The 20,775-nt window shown below is 43.4% G+C and overlaps 1 protein-coding gene across 1 annotated transcript in view; it reads right to left on the bottom strand.

Annotated features, from left to right (window-relative positions):
* The window catches only part of EIF2AK3 (eukaryotic translation initiation factor 2 alpha kinase 3), a 42,553-nt gene extending 25,704 nt beyond the window's left edge, over positions 1-16,849 (bottom strand). The window contains exons 1-2 of the mRNA XM_048304127.1: positions 16,500-16,849; positions 9,631-9,760 (exon numbers count right to left, since the gene is read on the bottom strand). Of these exons, the coding sequence (XP_048160084.1) occupies positions 9,631-9,760; positions 16,500-16,762 (393 nt within the window). The 5' untranslated portion in view covers positions 16,763-16,849. The remainder of the gene's footprint in view (positions 1-9,630; positions 9,761-16,499) is intronic.
* Between the last annotated feature and the right edge of the window lie 3,926 nt (positions 16,850-20,775).

The raw sequence follows: 20,775 nt of genomic DNA, 5'->3' as shown, positions 1-20,775 counted from the left end.
GCCAGGAAAAAGAAAACTGACTGCAAAAGGGGAGTCCATGATTTACATCAGTAAAACAACCTGAGACATGTTCAAGGGCAATGAGGAAGCTGAGGCAGGAAATACCAACAGACAGGTTATTGTCTAGAAAATTTTCCTTCCTGTGAGAACCATTACTTCTGATCTCAGCACTACACTTGTTTACAAAGTGCATACCTGTCCTGACCACCTCCTGTGCCTGTCTGAACATGCCCAAACCATTTTCAAGACCAGGACCGTGGGAAAGGCTGCACCTGGACATTGATAAGTCAGTATTTTATTGCGCTGTTTACAAAAGTGGGATTAGGTGGCCTTCCTCCTCTGCAGAGGTGAGAGCCAGCCTGTGCCAGGGCGGCACATCAGAGAAGCCATGGAAATAGGTTTTATCTCAGCTGGGGTGTGACAGCCTGAAAGAGCACACCAGGTCTGCACAGCAACAGTGAGCGGAGATGTTTCTCAAAGCTCAAGCTGATTTTTACCATCAAGCTGTATGGCTCACCCGGCAACAGTTCACAGCATCTATCAAGTGACCAAACCTGGTCCCTGACTCCTGCCTACATTAAGTACCTTATGACACAAGTTTGTTACAGTCTTCTCCTTCCACCATCCCCCATACTCCACAAGCTGGTAGTTTCTATTTCATTTTTCAAGTATACATGGAAAAAAGTAATAAATTCAACTTTCATGGGCCTGTATGAGTGTGTGAAGTGATACTATAACCCTGTGCCTGGATGAGTACTAGACAACTCATTTCAAAACTCCTTTCTTCTCTCTCTTCAAAGCAACACCTGCAACATCCTCCTGACAACTTTTAATAAAAGACTAGAGCTGGTATCTCTCTCATGATTCTACACTTCAGATCTTAAAATCTGATCGGGTGTAAGTGCCAGGGTCCCAACAAAACTGTCTTTTACACAGTGTCAAAAACCAACAGATGACAGCAGCACAGCAGCTTCAGACTTAGACTCTCCAACATCAGGGGCACAGTACCTTGTTCAGCTTGAGTCTGCCCTTAAAAGAATTATTCCTACTCTGCCCTCCCCTGAAGGGCCATACAAGGAATCTGAGGAACTGCAGTGTGTTAACTAGACCACCCCAGCTTCAAAAGAGATCAGGAACCCAACCCAATACTGTTTGCTGTGCAATCAAACAGACCCTTCCTCCGAAGACAAGCAAACTGAAATACCACCATTACTTTAATCATAGTCAAACAAGACTTGGGGTTTTGAGATACAGAGATGCCAGCCTGCTCTGCTGCCATGGTAACAGACTTTTAAAAACTGTTCTCCTTAATAATAATAAAAAACCCCAACTGCACGGTGCTTTAAGAAAGACTTTATTTTGACATTATTCCATCCCCCTCTTTTACATGGTAAGTTTTATTAATAAGACTGCAAGTCTTCTGAAACTTAAGAGCAGTGCTTTCTGAGACAAACTGGTGCTGCTGCTACTGAGCCCATCACTGAGCTCCTTGAAACTAACAGCACATAAGGGAGTGGATTAGTGGAAAAAAAAAATTATCCAAAGCCTTGCCTCTCCAGAAACAGACCCTACACAGAAGCTCATCAGCCACCATGGCAAAATTTGTACTTGTAGAGGAAGAACCCCACACTGAAGCAGGGGAAGAGTGAGAGGAGTCCTCCCCTGAGGAGGAAGAAGTGACAATGTGTGATAAACTTACTGCAGTCCCTGCTCCCCATCCCCCTACGCCACTCTGGGGGTGGAGGGAGAGAAAATCAGGGTGAAGTTCAGGAGGAAGGGAGGGGTGGGAGGAAGGTGTTCTTCAGATTTGGTTTTATTTCTCCTTATCCTACTCTGGTTTGATTTGTAATAAAACTGGTTTCCCTGATTTGAGTTTGCTTTGCCTGTGATGGTGCCTCTCCCTGCCCTCATCTTGACCCACGAGCCTTTTCAATATATTTTCTCCGCCCTGCCCAGATGAGGAGGGGAGTCACAGAGTGGCTCTGGTGGGCACCTGGCATCCATGCATGGGCAATAGCAGAAGCTCGTGGCACTTCAGGAGACCAGGATTCCAACTGATCTCTGCTGGACCCTGTGTTTCTTCCCCTGGCCCTGCATGGACAGGATGCTTTTGCAGATAAGGACACAGAATCCACATGAAAAATTACAGTTACAGAGCAACTCCTATAGGAAAAGAGCCCAATACAGGAGGAGGACAGAACACAGCAAATCACAGTCTCCTCTTTCAAGGGTGCAAAGAAAGAGTGCACAAAACATGCAGCGAGTCTGACAAAGATTAACAGTTACCTCCTTATGGAGCACACAGTCCAGAAGAAATTCGGAAATTAGATGTCAGTGGCTGTGCTGCTAGAGGAATGATTTGCTAAACTGTCTAAAATGCTTAACCCTTGAAATGGGCCCTCCTTTATACAGATAAAGATATAGGCTGGAAGTTTAAAAAGGCTCTAAAGCAGAATAAATTACTTTTTTGTGTATTGGGCAACTGAACTCCAACTACAAGTTATACATTATCTGAAACTGGTATTTGCCTAGGTACTAGAGGTGATCCATTTTAGTATCTGTAAACATCAGAACTGCTAAACAGCCAATACAAAACATGCAGTGGGCCATATGCAATTAGATTACAAGCTCTCTGCCTGCCCTTATCTCGACCCAGGAGGTGTAGGGTCCAGACAAAACCTGCAAGAAATGGCTGAGGGAGCTGGGGTTATGTAGCCTGGAAATAAAGGAGGCTCAGGGAAGACCTTATTGCTCTCTACAACTACCTGACTGGTTTTAACCAGGTGGGAAGAGTCAATCTCTTTACCCAAGAAGCAAACAATAGGACAAGAAGGAATGGCCTCAAGCTCCATCAGGAAAGGTTTAGATTGGCTACAAGAAAAGCTTTCTTCACTGAAAAGGTGGTCAGGCATTGGAACAGGCTGCTCAGGGCAGTGGTGGAGTCACCATCCCTGGGCAGATGTAAAAGCCTTGTGGATGTGCCACTTAAGGATGTGGTTTAGTGGTGGCTTGGGAGTGTAGGGGTAACACTTGGACTCTGTAATCTTAGACGTCTATCCCAACCTAAACCATTCTGTTATTCTACTATAAAGAGAACTAAAAAACAGAGACAATGGGATGGTAAAAAGCGTTTCCAATAGTTGGAGCATTTTGCTATGGCTGTGAGCATGAGATGAAAGCTGGTCATAAACAAAGCGACTCTGAGAAACTTTCCTGGCTTTGTTCAAGGCAGAGCATCACCTGAGGACTGGTGCTGAGAGCTTTGGTATCATACAAGCCGCAATATCCTGTTCTATAGCTGCCCATGTGCCCCCTAACAGAAGTTGTCATCCCTGAAACATCCTTAAAGCACAGTGAAAGGACACCTGTCAGCACTTCCTCAGGGCTTTATCGGTGCTAACTACAAGTGTCAGCAAGGCAGCCACCGAGCTGCAGCTACAGGAAGTCTTTTGGGTTTTTTAATTGAACAAGACACTGAACTAAGATGACTGAAGATGTGCAGTTTCGATAAATACGTAACACCACTCGCCTAAGCAACAGCCCTACTTGTGATGATGGTATGATGGTGCTGCATCACACTAATACCAGCTCAGCTCAGGCATCCCTCAGCAATTCCCCTTGTCCTCAAGTTCACCACTTCCCACTAAAAGAACTGGTTGCGTTTCCTAGAAAAGCACAGCTTCCAGCTATCAGGGTACTTTAAAACAATTAGTCTTTTGCTGATGGCATTTTGTCCACTAAACAACATTAGAAGTTTATTTTCAGGAGAATTGTAAATTATATATTTTAGTTTCACCAAGAAAGCAGCAAAAATCTGTACTCAGAAATACACAGGTCTCTCCCTAGTGAAGTTTCCCAAGGCTGTCACCTCTTCATGCCCACATGTGTGTGTTTCCAGCAACAGAATTGAAAAGAACCACTTGTGCCACGAGGAATCCTAACACATCCATGTAGTTAGAGTAGTCACATCCATTCTCTTCCTACAAAACACAGGCTCTGCTCCCCTTGAAAGCCCTAATAAGCCTTCTCTGCCTCAATTGCAATTAGAATTTATCTTCCTTTGAAGTACAATTCTGGACACTCACTTCTTATTCATTATGAGCTTTTCCAGGACCATTTAAGACACTAATCTATCTCTCTCTCTTTACCCGCAGGCAACACAGAATCACATTTCCTTCCCCTGCAGTGGAATGGAGATGGCAGCTGATAACCTGTCACGGGATCTCTTAGTACACAGTTTTCTCAGTTTTAAACTGGTCATCTCCAACCTTCAACAGCAAAACTACTGTTATCGATCCCCATATCTTGTATTTCATTTAGCACAGTTTAATTTTATGTCTATTACAGAAAACCTGTACAACTGAGAATCAGCTGATGCGCCAGTCTTTCTCTACAGGAATGACACCTCCAACTATCTAAGCATCTGGTGGTTCTACATGTCTCAGTAGTACACAAAAATAAAGGTCACTGCAGGACAGTAGAAAACTCTTTCAGATAACTACAATTATACCAGTTTACCTACAAGGAAATATATTTTCCCCAGATTAGTCACCTCCATAACCAGACCACTGATTTACACTCTGCCTGCTTGAACAGAGTGGCAATTCAGTGCTTTACGTCTGCTCATAGCATATTACAGCTGGAAAGTAATTTTACAATGTGAATAGATTTTTAAAAAATTTTATTCTTTGTTGAGTTAAACGGTCCTTTAAAAAACTTTGGACACACTCAAACGCCTCAGAGAACCAACTAGCTATTCTCTGGATTTGAAAGTCTGACCCTACTGCGAGCTGCCTGGATGGAGCACACAGACTATTCCAAGTGCTAAGCAGGAAAGATTGTTTCTGTTGCTGGGATGTCCCATTCCAGATGTTTTAAGATGCACACAAGATGAAAATTACCAACAGCGAGCTAGACAGAGCCATTCATTTTTAAGCAGAATTCAGAACAAAGACATTTTCTCGGAATGTTTGTGTAGTTTGAAACAAACCTCCTTTTTGCTTGGCCAGTGAGTGTTAGCAGAGTCAGAACAGTTTTATGCAGGATTAATATAAATTCCTAATATTCATCACTGCATTTAACAGCTGCTATAATAACCTTTTAAGTGAAAATACTCAAGTGTTTGATGGTCTTAAGTGTTCCCCACCCATATCCAAGACAAACACTACCAGCTTTTCCTTGGATGATATTTACAGACAGTGACTCACCTGAAAAATAACCATAGTAGAAAGCCATGAACCAAACAAACACCTAATTTTTATTCAAACTAATAAAATGCTGCTGCAGGGGTGCCCTAAGTGGTGGGTGAGACTTTCCTATTTCTTTCAAAGAGGCTGTTAAATTATTTATCCTCTCTGAACCTCTGGGAGGGCACATAACAGAATTCACAATTCAAGCCCCTCAAAGGGCATTTTGACCTCTTGCCTTCCCCTGACCCATTTCAGTGTGGATTTTGCATTTTCTTCTATTCCAGAGTGTAAGAGGTCAAAAGATGGGAATTACTGAGCTCCTTCCTGTGTTCCCAAAGCAACTCAAGGCAGATTTTGGCTCTGCTCTGGCTTGTGTGGGTACAGAAGTTGCCTTATCCAAAGTGCAGGAAAGTGCAGGCAAGTCAGTACCTCAAAGTGAGTCCCAGGTGTCTGGACACTTCACAGCAGAATTCTGTATGTCTTTTGGGAAAGCAAAGCACTGAAAATTTGGAAGGGTTTATGATGCAGATAAAGGGAAGGAAAAAGAAAGAAGATACATTCATACTGTGCATTAAATCCAGTCACCAGTGGAGTTTTCTGAGATTTCAAAATCCTTTCCCATCTCACTGCTCTAAGCAAAAAAGGAACAATCTGCTAAAAGTCTCTATGGGTTTGCTTCACCAACAATGCAGTGAGTTTTCAGGTGACTTCAGTATAAAACTTCTTCACCTCTCCATATTTCTCTGAGAAAAAAGGTAATACTAGGCTATTCCATAAAAATACTCCAGTTCTATGTCTATTAAAAAGATGACGCAGGTATCTAAGTTTGTAGAAAAGTTAATTTTATGTGGCTATCATGTTAAAAGATTAAGATATATTTTTATATATATACACATACACACAATACAAAAGTCATGAGAGTCTTTATTGGAATAAGGATGTTGACAGATTTGGTGACATGGCATAATCCAATTATTCCATTTTTCCAGGATACGGTGGTATGTTTACTCTGACTGCTATAAATGTCAGCCTTGTGGGCTGAAACTGATTTTGTCCCATGATCTTCAATGTCTCAAATAAGGAAATAAGATGCTTACTTAGGGATTAGTCTGTAACAGCCCAATCCCGAGCATACCAGGTACTTTTATCGAGTCCATCCCAGTGTAGCCTCTGCCCAGAGCACTGAAACAACTCTGACTGGTGCCCATTAAGTGATTTAGTATAACGCTATGCAGGTAAAAGAATGCATCATCCTCATCAGTAAATGATGTGCTATGGACCATTCCCACTGCTTCAGAGACAGTTCTCCACCTTCAGTATAATTAAGCATCATTATTTCAACAGGCTGATTCTCCCAAAAGTATTCTTTTCTAAGTAGGGACAACGCATTAATTACAAACCCAAATTTTAAAGAGCAAAGTGTTATTATTAAAATTAAGCTCCATTTTAGAACAGTTGTGATTCAATGACTTTACTGTGAACTTCGTCAGGCAATCTTTACATGCAGGTAACAAGAAAACTTGAAGTTGTAACCATATAGCTTTTATAGAGAAGGGTTTTCCATTTTAAAACAATGGATGGGGAAACAGAGTTTTTAAATTCCCATGCACAAGCCCAAACTGCAGAGCCAACTTTTCAGCATTGGCACCCTGACCATGATTTGTTTATGTTGGAGCTTAGAGCCAAGGAAAGAATTTTAGCATTTTAGTTACCCAGACACACAATTAGTACTTCAGCAGCCTTTCCGTTCTAATTGATCTGTTCACATGACAAATGATGAACATCTCACTTGTCAGTGTCTTAAGCAGTAGTTTCAAGATCTGAAGTGTTTGACAGAGCTGCTGGAACATTTGAAATTTCACTGCCTCACTTTCCTAATTAACACATGAGCTCCAGACAGCCAGGTTGACATTTTACAGTTAGGCAATGGAAGTTAACTACAGTTCTGTTAAACACTGAAAGTTTGAAGATCTAATGTCTATTCTTAAAAGGCACTTGGAAATTAAATTCATGCTTTTGCACCAGGACCTGGAACTACAGTTCATTATACTCACACTTGAGAAAGTTAAAAAAACGCTCATCAAAACAATTAAGACCCAGCAGCACACACTTGCCTTGCTCTGAAAGAACACAAATCTTTATCACTGCAAGTGTAACACAGAAAGTTTCTCATCTGCCATTTCTCACAAGATGTAATTTAACAGCTTACATAATGTTACTGTTTTATAATGAATATTGTGGTTGCTAGCACAGAAACCTTTGTTACCTCAAAAATGTTGGAAGAGAAAGGAAAAGCCTCAAGACTTAGTTTGAGAAAATAAAACAGGTCACATGCCCACATCAGCATTTTGACCCAAACCAGAATTTTCCCAGCAATTTTAATGAGGTGAATTACTCACTTAAGTAATATCTAGATTCACTGCATGAAGTCTTTCAGCTGATTACTGACAGCAGATTAAACATTTAAATATTTAAATGCAGTTTATTCAGAGTGTTCATCACTTTTCATCATGTTTCTTGTTAAATTCTGTCTTATCTTAACAGCATTTGTTTACATGACAGTAAGTCTAAAAAGGCCCATATTCATAACGCTTAACAGCTTCTAAAAGGCCAAAATGACGTTTTCCTTCCAAAATTAGTTATCTCATAGGCTCTGCATCTTAACTGCCAAAAACCCTCAGTGTCTTTGGCCACACCTGTAGAAATGAAACCATTTGAAAGCCCATCTGAAAGTCCAACTTCTTCTATCCATAATAAACGTGTGGTGTTGTGACCACCACAACCTACTGACTTGTCACAGAAGGGAATTAAATATCACATGGACAAACTACAATTTTTGTTGTCTAAACCCCAACCTTTCATTTCTACAGTCATACCACATTGAAAAAATATCAAAACTCTGGACAGACCAGTTGAGTGACAAAATCTTCATCTGCAAAAAAACAACTTCTGTAGTTGGAAATGCTTTAATTCCCAAAACCTTTAAAAATCTGGGCTTGTGACTAAACTTGTAATGAAGAAAATAAAAAGTTTATATTCAAATGTGTGCTTTTCATAACTGGTGGTTCTATTTTCATTTAGCCATCAGAAACTATTTGCAGCAACAGGTACCAGACCAGTATTTTAAGTATCTAGTATTGAAACCTTTGTGAAGGATCACACTATCACTGACACCTTCCACCTAACAGAGCTGTTTACAGTTCTCTCCATAGCTTCTGTATTCTTTCCAATTCTGCTCTTAAATATATTTGGGGGGGGGGGGGGGGGGGGCGGAATTTTTCTTTCCTACAGTGTTTCTTCTAAACCACAAAAATACACCTGAACAAATCTCAAAAAGCTGCATCCACAAATAAAATTCTCTCTCAGAAACAAAGGAACATGAGTTAGCATTCACATTACTTCTGCAACCTGAGATACTCATTAGCAGCTCTCACACTACCACAGCAACAAACCAGCTCTTTCCTTAGAATTCTTTACACCAAAACAGAGGTTATGTCCATAGACAGCAACAACAAACCACAAGCAAGAAAGTCATGCAGTTTGAATAATCCCGAACTCAACTTTCATTCTCTGATGCTCATTGTGCAAAAGCATGATGCAGGACTGGTCATCAAATCCAACCATCCCTGACAGGGAAGGACGGTGTACTTCTGTGGTGTGTTATCGCCACAAATTACCTCTTTGGCGGTGTTTTTATTCCTCCTAATCCTAAGAGAGAATGAGTTGGAGAACTCCCCAGTGCAGGAAAAGACAAAAAAGGAAAAAATCTTCATTCTAATTTTTAGCCCAGGTTTATTGAAACTGATGGTGGCCAATAGCACCAAACAAGAACTTGAACTCGAGATTTTCTTCTTCTTACAGTTCATCAGCAAGAAGTGATGCAACCCTTTACTACTCAGTACTTCAGGGTGACCTTCAGCACTCTGTTTAATTGCTAACACATTCTGTTTCACAGGCAGCCTGCTTATCTAGTATAAAACACCCAAAACAATCCTTTGTTCATTTATTAAGTCACAAGGACTTTTGCTTTTCTTGAGGGAAAAAAAAAAAAGCCAGTACTTGCCAAGACATAGTCTAGTAATACAAAGCAGATGATCCTTTCATTTGCTTGAAATTACAAGTAACTTGTTTTCAATCAGCAAGTACATACAATTCCCCAACTCAGTTACATCATCTGGTTTGATAGTTATCAAATACATCAATCCCAAGGCTAAAATGCTGACACACTCCAGTTTGAAATGGCAACATGATGTAAGCACTCAAAAAAAAAAAAAAAAAAAAAAAAAAAAAAAAAAAAAAAAAGTTTGAGAATAGTACTGACGAAGTTTTGTAGGTGTTTGCTCCATTACTGAACATCTACCAACACAGAGGAATCTGCATTCATTTTATTACAGATAACTCCATTTTTAAAGATTTAGTCAGGAAAAAAATTAAGCCTTACCTCTGGTTTACTGAGGCTGGATGACACAAGAGAACCTGATCCCACATCCAGATCCCACTGTTTTCTCCCACTGTTTTCTGGATCCAGAGCAGCAATTCGTCCATCCAAAGTGCTGATAATGACCAGAGATCTGCAAGTTGGAAACATTCACAGTCAAAAGTACAGCAGGATGGACTTCACCTATTAGCTGCCTTTTATATTTAGTAAAATACAACTCCAACCCTTAAGTCTCTCTCTTATATTCTGCAGAACAGCAATTCAACTGGGTAGCTCTACCCAGACCAACAACAGAGTAGAAGACCTGAAGTCTCTGGCTGGATGTCATAAACTGATTTCCATGTTGTAAGACACTTTCAGAGTTCAGATTCAGGGGAAGGCAATTGACTTTTTGCTCCCACATGCAGATGTTACCACTACAACACTGAATGAGATAATCTTTTTTGAGATATTTATACAAACAGTATGGATCCCACTTCTTCCAGTCCCCTCCAAACTGATCTTTAATACATCCCTTCAAAACAACCTAAACCCGAAACAATTAACCCAGCCAATCGGGACGTAAGAAATATTACGTTGCAACTAAGTTTTCAATGACTTTGGATGAAACTCCTGGGATATTTTGTAAGTCTCTGAATAAAACAAGTCCCTCCAAAGGCATACACAGGGCACTAGAAACAACCTCCAACACCTGCAGACCACAAAGCAAGGAAACTGGGTTTTGCAGCTTAGGCTTTAAGTAGCCTGATGTCTGGGGACACAGGGCCATGGCAAGCTGGCTGCTGATTTCTACAGTGCCTGAAGCGCCTCAATTTCAGTAAATCTTGTTTCTTACAGAGCTGTACAAGTAGAATAAACATTTCTGGTTGGGCTAGAGCTCCAGCATTAAAATAAACAAACAAATAAAATAAACAACACATCAGAGACAAAGCACTGACAAGGCATTTCTGAAGGGCCTTTTTTTTTTCCTTGAAGATTATTTCTCTCTGACCTGAAAAAGCTGGGATTGTGTTGTCAGTTTGGCTTGCAGCAGCTCACCAATCTTCAAAGGCAGAGGGAGTAGAACTTGAATCACTTTACAGGCTGCTTGCACTGAGGGGGGTTGAATCTAGTGACCCAGAAGGACCTTTATAGTGACTGGTTTCAATGAGAATAAGGAACTGTGCAAATAAACTGATGGGGAGATTAACCAGTTTCAGGTGAAGGTGAAAGGGCAGGGGGCTGGTAATGCACACACACACATGTATATTAATTTACTTTAAATAATAAGGGACAATAAATTATTGTGTAGAACTCAAGGCAAATATATTCACTTGTCCAAAGTTAACAGTGTAGTAACACGGAGGAAAGGATGGGGTTATTAGTTTGCTTTAAGGAGGGAAAAACTGAAATCACGATCTAAAAACATGTTGAGGGAGGGTGGCTCATTACATCACCTCTAACAAAGGTCATGTAAAACATGGCAGTTTTACATGTAAAAGTAACCCACACAATTTATAGGATTTTATAATGCTTATAGCACTACACTACTAATAAAAAGAAAAATAAAGATATCTTTAACCTGTTCCAAAAATGCCATAGCAGCTCCTGCTTCTGAAGGTGGCCAAGCATCACACTCCTCCAAAAGCTAAGTTTAAGAAACTGTTGGAAAAATACCAATTGTGCAAATATTTGCACAGCAGAAGACATAAGTTTTTATAAGCTGAGTACAAACACTTTTTCCAACTGTACAGAAATGAAGACTGGGTTAATAATAAACCAGATTGCAGGAGATTGACTATTCTCAAGTACTGTAAACAAGTGCTCACACACTAAAGGCCTTGGACACATATTTAACACAATCTGTTTGCTTTATGGTAAAGCAATTTATCTGAAACCCTCTAGCATTGCATAACAAAATATTATTCCAAGTGGGTCTACTTAAATTTTATGTTGATCCTCCTGACAACTAGGTTATAAAAAGAGGTAGAAATGCAGCTAGAATGAAGGGAATTTTGGCAGCAATACTGCAGAGAAGACAAATCCTAAAATCGCACTGTGAAATGTTTTCTTCCCATGTACTCCCATTGTTTTCCTTTATCTAATTCCTCCTGTTTGACTTCTCCCTCAAGTAACAAACGTTTCATGCCTCTGTATCTTACATTTCTGTATTATCTTTCCCCAGCAGATGCAAACCTCAGTCTTCCTTAGGAGTTACCTCATTATTTAAGCCTCTCCACTGCCACTCAAGACAGCGGTTTTGGAATCTGTACCTGCACCCTGACCTCCAGTCACCCAAATCGTGCTGTAACCGCACTTCAGGTTCAAGTACAGCTGCTTAGGAAAGAGGAGGGGAGTGTGGGGAACCTTTGTGCCGGCAGCACACACTTGGAGAAGCTGGTTTAACCAGCCACTTCTGCACACTGTAAAAATCCTAGCTTTTCCTGGGTGCAGTGGCACTCTGGGTTTGTCCCCTTGGTTCATCCACAGCTGTAGAATGGACTTTGTTTCACTCACTGAGCAAACACTTCCATGAGACAGAGGAACAGGACCAGCCCAGCTATATCTAAATCTTACATGTGGCTACCTTTAGAACTGGAACCAGGTGTACAAAAAACATCCATTTCTCTCTGCTTTTTTAATAAGTGATTAATTTTCAACTAAATAGCCACATTAATGGTTCAAACTTCATTTTGCTCTTCAGCAATAATACCACACACCAGAAAAACAGAGTTAAAATTCCTTACTCTTCTGATAAAATCCTTCATTACCTACTCTGTTTGTCTGTGAATTAAAATCTTAATACCTGTTCTCCTCTTCTCTGATGGACTCCAGTGAGTTAAAACCCCATCACTTGAACTCTAATTGGTGTAAGATCTGAAATTTGTGCCCAAAACCCTCAATAGTGCTATACTTTCCCACCATCAGATTTTCCACTCCCTTTCTCTGTGAGATTCCAGTGCTGGCAGCTTTGTGTACTGAGAGCATGAAGTGGTGACAAGAGATCTTTCCATTGCTCAGGTAGTCTAATCAAGCACTAAATTAACACATTAGGATAAAGGCAATTTAGGCAACTACTTTAAGAAAATATTTCAGAGCTTAAAAACAAACAGACAGGAGACTTGCTTTTTGTCAGCCCATAATGCCACTGCGGGTTTACTGCAGTGTATTATGCCATTCTTACATCAAATTCTTAGAAACACCAGGAGAATACAGCCATGGTTCTAGAAAAGAGAGAGTCCTTTCTGCCACCTGTTTGCCAGCCTTTCCTGGCTCAAGATGTCAGGGCTTCAATTCCTGTGATTCCATCACATTATACTGAAAAAACAATATTTTTGATGCATCTTTGGGCCAGCTGATTGACGAACCGAAACAAAACGGAATTCCTGACTCAGTTTCTGTTTTGGTTAGGCCTGACAAACTCTTTTATTCTCTGAAAAACAACACCTTTTCACTGGTTTTACCAACATCCCTTCCTGATTGGGGTAAAGCTGAAAGACTACGTCAACCGAAGAAGCCAGCCTCCAGGAACACACAAGTTTTCTGAGAACACTACCAAACCAGATTCCCCTCTGAGAAGGGAAAACACAAAATATTACCCATCTCAAGGTCAAAAGTCACAACTATAACACCAAAGAAGTGAGGAGGATAGAGACAAACAGCATAAAGGCTGTGTCAATACCTGTTGACAGTAAACCACAGACTATACTAGGGAGTGAATCACATCACAGAGATACTAAAGAAGGAAAAAAAAAACCCTCAACGATCAACACCACAAAATCATAATTCGTTAGTCTCCACTAGCCTGAACCAGAACAAAAAAAAGATACAAAAACAAATTACTCAAAATTAGGCGGTCACTTAAATCCCAGGATCCATCACCCAGGCACCTGAGAAATGAACACTGGTAAAACAAAGACCTGCACTTCTTGCCTGGAGCTGCTGGTCCACAATATATTGTGAACCAAAGGATGGAGGAGAAGAAAATCCCTTCTGGGCCCTTACAGGTGGCCAACAGCGGGACTAAAGCAAGGGGCCAGTTCATGGAGCATACACAGACATCAGTAATCAGAGCAGCTGGCAGAGAACAAGCTAATGTTGTATAGTCAGATTTTATTTGCACTTTGTCACCACAAAAACACATCTGGACACACTTCCCTGACCCCAACCACCTACAAACAGTCTCTATGGCTGAATGAAAATGTTTTCTTACCAGTTCCTACCCTCTTTTGCTCACAGACAGGAACTTGTTATTCAAGGGCAGTGATAATGTTCCCCCTTGAAATTATGCAAAATATCTACTGCAAACTTCCACATGCATTGACAAAAGGCCAGTCCTGGGCCTTAAAACCTTTGTTAGTATCCCATAATGAACACAGCCCACTTTCTGAGATCAAGAGGCCTGAGCATAGCTCTGTTGCACCTTACAGAAGTGAAGGTATGATTTACCTACAAACAAAAGGGCTAAGACAGCAAGGGAAGTTGTAAACAGGACAGAGGAAGAACACTTCTTTAGGTCTTTACACCCTTTCACTGCACCAAAACTTTGCATTTATTTAAATATGTTGTTTTTGTTAGAAAAACAAAGCAGAACTTATCATCATCTTTGAACATTTACCACCATTCCTGTTTTAGTTTAAAAGAGCCACCAAAACTAATACCTTCAACCCTCAAAAGCCACCTGGGATATTGCAAATACAGCTGTTTGTTAAACTTGAACTCTAAGCAGCTATTCCAACAGCAAACCCTGCATGTTTATAGGCAAAGAGCACAGTAAATCACCAACCCTCCTATTTTCTTCTAGGAAAACAACAAAAAAAAAACTTCAAACCAAGATGATTATATTCATTTGCCTACAGCAAAGACAGTTGGGGTTTTGGTTTTGTTCTTTTTTTTCCATATTATATTGACCTCTATATTGCATGGGTATTGCTGAAGAACAATTAGCTGCAATGAGTAGAGCTCTCAGAAACACAGATTAAAAAATAAAGAAATGCAGGCAAACACTATGGCCAGGCAGCCATTCTATTTTTATTTGATGACAGCAAATCTGTTCCTACATACTAATCAATTACAGAGAAACTACATTTAATCTCAGGCTTAATTTACTACATTGAACATCTTTAGTGTATTCTACTTAGCTCTAGAATGCAAATAGAAAATGTATTTTTAAAAATTTGGAAGGCTAAATAAATGAGGGTCCTATTAAAATTTGAATACAGTAGAATTGCAATAAACCAGGTGGTATTTTGATCACCTGATACACAAAGGAATGATCCTGTTGCTAACTGGTGAGACTGCCTTCAAAGAAAACAGGATGCCAAGTTATCAGCCAGTTTCTTGTTTTAAGTGAATGCTTGGGCATACTAATAACAAGCTTTGGGATATTCATTTTCAGGTTTTCAAATACAGCAGGCATTTAGTCATGCTGTTCTTCCTTTAAACTCTCTGTGGTTTATCACCTCATCATTCTCAGCCAATTCAGAAACAGACTGGAATCAGCTCAGTAACATTTCTGCACTTGAGTCATTCATCTAAGTCTTCCTTTTGCCACACACAGTTATTAAGTATTTTATTTCCCCTTGTTATATTCTGAAACTTGTTCATCAATTTGTCTTGCATGCTTGGCTTCCCCTCAGGCACACCCCAGTGTCTGTGCTGAACAGACAGTTAAGTACACGGGGGAACTGCATTTTCTTTAAAACAAAAAGATGACAGAAAGGACAAAGTGCTCTGAACAACTGTGAACTGCAGGTGTTGGGAAGAGTTTAGACTATAGATGCAGTGCTTTAGGGTCTCCTTCCCGCAGGCACAGAACTGCCACCTGGGACCAAGGCAGGGAAGGGATCGAGACGTGGTATTACCAGGGTAAGCAGACGGGCCAGATGTCACATAGCGTGACATCCGGCAGCTTGTTTGTCTAAGAACTAAGACGCCCTTTCTCCTTGCTAACAACCGCGTAAAGAACAAGCACCTCAGCGCTGGTGAGGTCCCGAAGTTCCCTTTCCTCATTGTCACTGCCTCCCCCTCGGTCCAGTCTGTCCATCCCTGTAGCGCTACTCCAGCCCCATCACGGGACTCATCTCTTCCACCCCTTCTCCCTGCACCTCTGCTCCGGTCCTGGACACTTCCCTGCGTGTCCCGCAGTCCAGCCCCAAGCACCAGCCTGCAACACCCTTACTTCACCCCTTTCCCAAGCACCAGTCTATCTACGATAACCCTACAGCGCAACTCTGCCTCCTCCCCTCTCCACTCTTCCCACTCCAACACTCCCGACCCATCCCAGCGCTATTCCCGTCCAAGCCCACTCCCGCACGGTCCCTTCCCCACACACGACCCCCGGGACCCTGCAGCCCTTTTCCCACGCACTGCCCCCCTCCCCAACACCCGCAGCTGCTGATTCCCAGCCTAGACACAGTGGTGTCCCCCCCAGCACCCCCAGACAGCGACCCTGGACACTGCACCCTTCTCCCCTGAGGCACTGACCCTCGCCCAGCACCCCCACACCGGACTCCAGCCCCCTCCCCAGCATCTCCACGCTCAGACCACTGACCCCCACCCCAGTCACGGACACCCTTCAACAGTCCCAGACACTGACCCCCATCCCAACCACTGATACTCCCCCCTAACCAGACCCAGACGCTGATCCCCAACACCCCTCAGCCTCCCCAGGGGCTGACCCCACCTCAGCCGCCCCACACCGACATCCCAATCAGTCACTGACCCCCACCCAGCCACAGACCCCCCTGAGGAGCGCCAGTCCCCGACAGCCATCCCAGTCACCGACACTCTCCCCAGCCAGCCCAGGCATGACCCTCACCCCAGACACCGACCCCCCCCCCCTCTCACCCAGGCACTGATCCCCACCCCAGTCACCGCCTTGCCCCGCTCACCTGCTGCCGGTCCGGGCCTCTCCGCTGCCCTCAGCCTCCTGCTCTCCGGGCGCCGCGGGGGCCACACCGCCCTCATCGTCCTCCACTGTCACGTCCGCGGAACCAGCGGGCAAAGCGGCGGGAGCGGCGGCCGCCCCCAGCCCGAACGCGGCCTCCACAGCCGCGGCATCGCTCGGCGGCGGCTCCGGGCCGCCCGCCACCACCCCCAGCAGCACGAAAAACGCGAAGGCGGCCAGAGCGCTGCGGCCCCGCGGCCCCCGCATGGAGGGGCCCGGCTCGCCCGCCGCCGCCACCCGTTAGGACATGAACGCCGCTGTCGCTGTCGCCGCTGTCGCCGCCACAGAATGGGCGCCCGCCGCGCGCGCAGCCCTGCCCGCCGCGCCACGCCCGCCCGCCACGTACCGGCACCCCGCGCGCACCCGCCCCTGCGAGGCGGACACGCATCCCATTGGTTCGCCGCCACGCCGCTCAGCCCGCCGCTTCCTTCTGATTGGCGCGCCCGGCGGCGAGGGGCGGGGAGGAGCCGGGTGTTTGTCAACAGAGCCCGCCGGGCCAATCGGAGCCACGCCGCTCTCTCCCCCTCCTCTACCGCCGCGCCGGCCAATCGCCGAGCGCATGATTCACCGGGCCGCTCGCCGATTGGCTGTCGGCTGGCGCGCGGGTGGTGCGGCCCCGCCCCTTCCTCGGCCAGGCTGGAGACGTGGCTGTTCCTCGGCGCCGGCAGGGCGGGGCTAGGGGCGCGCACCACTGGGGAGGGGAGCGGGAAGTGGCTCCCCCCAGCCCGGAGCGGAATGGGCTCGTCGGGCGGGAACCGGGCGGTGAGGGAGTGAGCGCCCGGGGCAGTGAGGGAAGAGTGGACGTGGGATGAGTGTCCTGGCGGTGTTCGGACAGAGAGGGGACTCAGCTCAGGGGTCTTGTCCAGCAGAATTGGTTCTGTCATTCGGTGGTGCCCCCCGGGCTGTTTTAGGCGGTACAGGTAACCCAGCCCCTGATACCAAAATCAGCCCGGTGCTTACCCCAAGGGACCTCACCCCAGGTGACCCCACACCTGTGCCCACCCACCCCAGCACACACAGCCCCATGACCGGCAGCCCCAGCACTTCGGCCAGGTGTCGTGGCAGCCCCAGAAACCATCTGTGGTACATTAAACTCATTCCCTCCATGTACTCGCGGATTTGTCCAGGGCAATTGTGAATGTCCCGTCCCTGGAAGTGTTCCAGGCCAGGTTGGATGGGGTCCTGAGCAACCTGGTCTAATGGAAGGTGTCCCTGCCCAAGGCAGCGGGTGGAACGAGATGGTCTTTAAGGTCCCTTCCAACCCGAGTCATTCTGTGAGTCTCTGTTTATGGTATACTTGATATAAATGATACATATTATATAAATGATACATATGATATATCATTGCTCCCTTCAGGGTTAGTTTTTCGCCAGTTTTTTCCAGACCCGGTTTACCATATTTTGAGCAACGGTCCTTGTCATCCTGATGGTACCACCCAACTGAGGAGGATGTCATCTGCAAATTGGATTAGGGCTGATTTTATATTTACTTCCAAATGACTAATGAAAATATTGATTACGTATGTGTGTAGTGCAGCACACATGATCCTGAAGGGTCCTGTTAGAAGTAGCCTTATTCAACAGTGATGTATAACCACTTATAAAAAAATAAACTCTGTGACCAGTGTTTAATGTATTCTTCACTAAGGCTTCATTATTCTGTTTAATTAAAATATTGTGCAGTTCTAAGTAAAAATGCTTTTAAAAGTTTATTACACCTTTTGGAGGAAATTGAATTATTTGTTGTCTTTTAGAAGCATGAAATGAGATTTCTATTAGACCTCTGACTGGCGTTACTAATTCTTTAATGAGTGACATAACGCCCTTTTTTGGTATTTATCCAGAACATTATCCATAGATCTAATGTTATTAAATCTACACTTACTACATATCATGCAGCTGCCTTTCCTGAAGGCAGGCACCAACCTGGCACTATTTTAGCCTCCTAGAATTGCCCTGGTCTATCAAGGTTCACTGAAGAAGAATGCCAACACACAAGGGGTCTCTGCAGTCAGCTGTTTCCAACCTCCTGGGCCACAGTCACCCCTGGAACACAAGAGCTCCATCGGTCACTAATGCACTGAAATTAATCACATCACTGTTAAGTGACCTTCCCCCCACATATCTTCCTGCTTCTTTACAAACATAGGTCATAAATGTTCAATGAACACTTCTGCAGTGTTATTGACATTCTAATCATGTCCATCTAGTAATGGGCCTGTACCATTCACTACTAGGGTTTTCTGGGATTTAGCCTTGCCAGCTATGGATTTCCTTTGATGTGCTTCACTTCCAATAACTACTCTGCTTCTCACAGCTTCTCATTTATACCAACACTTTCTTATTTCCTGCTTTATCCATTTTGGCTATTTCTTTTTAAATTTTACTCACACTTTCCAGCCCACTAATAAAACAAGAGTTGTCAATGTTTTTTTCTCTCTTGATTTTGAAGCTATTGCTCTTTGATCGCCCAATGAATTCTTTAAAAAGAGCTCATAATTGTCATTTTTAGACATCTACCTATATTTTTTCTTCCTGCTTGCACTCTTTATTTTCTGATGAGTTGGAAATACAGCTCTCTTAGAGCAACAGATGTATGCAAACTCAGGTCATGAACTGCTCCCCAGCCAACCACTGAATTGCAATCCAGGGATCTTTGTTTGGGTTTTTTTACTTCCTTCGTTATAACAAAGTCCAAAAGAATTTACCTTGTGCCACATGCCAAATGGTGGATGTCGTTTTTAGTAACTTAAATGACATTTTATTACTGTACCCATATGGTCTTGTGCTACTATTTTCTTTATTTAGATAACTCCTCCCTCTTGAGTGTCTACCCATTCATATGTTTATAAAGAGTAATCAAATTCCTTGTTTCTCTAGGCAAACCAAGCCAAAGGCTTTTATTCTTCCCTTACATATTTGGCTGTCTGCTCTAACTTGCCCTCCCCTGCACCTGTCTCCATTAAAATTCATTTTTCTTGCATGGTGATGTTTTGAACAGTCACGTTGAAGGGAAAATTTAGTTAAATTATAAAACTCCGTTATATTTCTAGACTATGAAGAAAAGCTAATTCCTCACCACGCTTTTTACAGTAACTTATCTCTTGTCCCACCAGTTATTTGAGGGACTCGGAGACAGATACACAGTAACCACACACCTCAGAAAGTTCCAGAATATCGAGATGTGTCACGACTAGTCTTGCGCTTTTACCTTTGTGCTGGTTCGTGAAGGTTTATTACCCTTAAGGCAAAACAACCACCTCGTGCAAGTGTCCCTCTCACACCCATGAGCATGACCTCATTTTCTCGAGTTCCTTCCCACCCCCCGCCCCAGATTATCAGCCTTCCAATTGCAGCCTTTTATTTCGGGGAGGATCTGGCAGTTTTCACCAGGGTACACGTTATCTTCTAGACTCCTCCTAGGTTCCGTGGTACTGAGGAATAATGAATAATAATCAGAACGTAAAAGCTCTTATTTCTCTTGTTTTGGAAACATTTCTCCAAGGGATGGACAACGTTATTCTCGAATCCTTATGACAAACGTGGCAATACAGCTCTGTAATTTTCTCTCAGTATTAAAAATTTGTGCCAACAAAACCAAACTTCCTGCTTTTTGCAAAGCATGACTCACATCCTCCATTCTGTTTTGACTGACTGACATAAGAGATCTATTTCAGTCATATGACAATAACTTTGAATCTGACTAGCCACTTATGTGGAAATCAAAGCCTGTTCTTGCAGGATGGATGGATGCTAACAGGAATGGTGTTTTACATAACTCCACTGAAGATCCTGCCTGCTTTTCCCGAATAACTTGCTCCTGGAAGAGGGAGGCGCGGCAGTGAAAAGCCCAGCGTGCCACCTCGTGGCTGCCCCGTGCCCAGGGCCGTTCCTAGTGCCTCCCTTTTCCAGGAGAATCCAGACCTTCCAAAAGCTGCATAGGTTGTAATCAGCATACCGGCACCCCTGCTGATGCCTTCTCACAAGCAGAACAAAACCAAGTAATTCTTTACCCGACAGATCAAACCAGAGACAAGCAGGGATGCAGGTGTTATTCAGAGGAAATGTCACCGAACTGGAGTTTGCAGGATAAAAATTTAGGTCGCGGGAATGTAAATTGCAGGGATGTGACAGGCTTGGAGTGCTGCTGCCAACCAGAAAGGGAGTTTGTCTGGGAAATTCTCAATCTTCCACTTGGTTTCTCCAGTGTGTTGGTGAAG

The sequence above is a fragment of the Corvus hawaiiensis genome, chromosome 5, assembly GCF_020740725.1.
Source record: "Corvus hawaiiensis isolate bCorHaw1 chromosome 5, bCorHaw1.pri.cur, whole genome shotgun sequence".
In the NCBI taxonomy this organism is placed as follows: Eukaryota; Metazoa; Chordata; class Aves; order Passeriformes; family Corvidae; genus Corvus; species Corvus hawaiiensis.
This window is presented reverse-complemented; position numbering and strand designations above follow the sequence as displayed.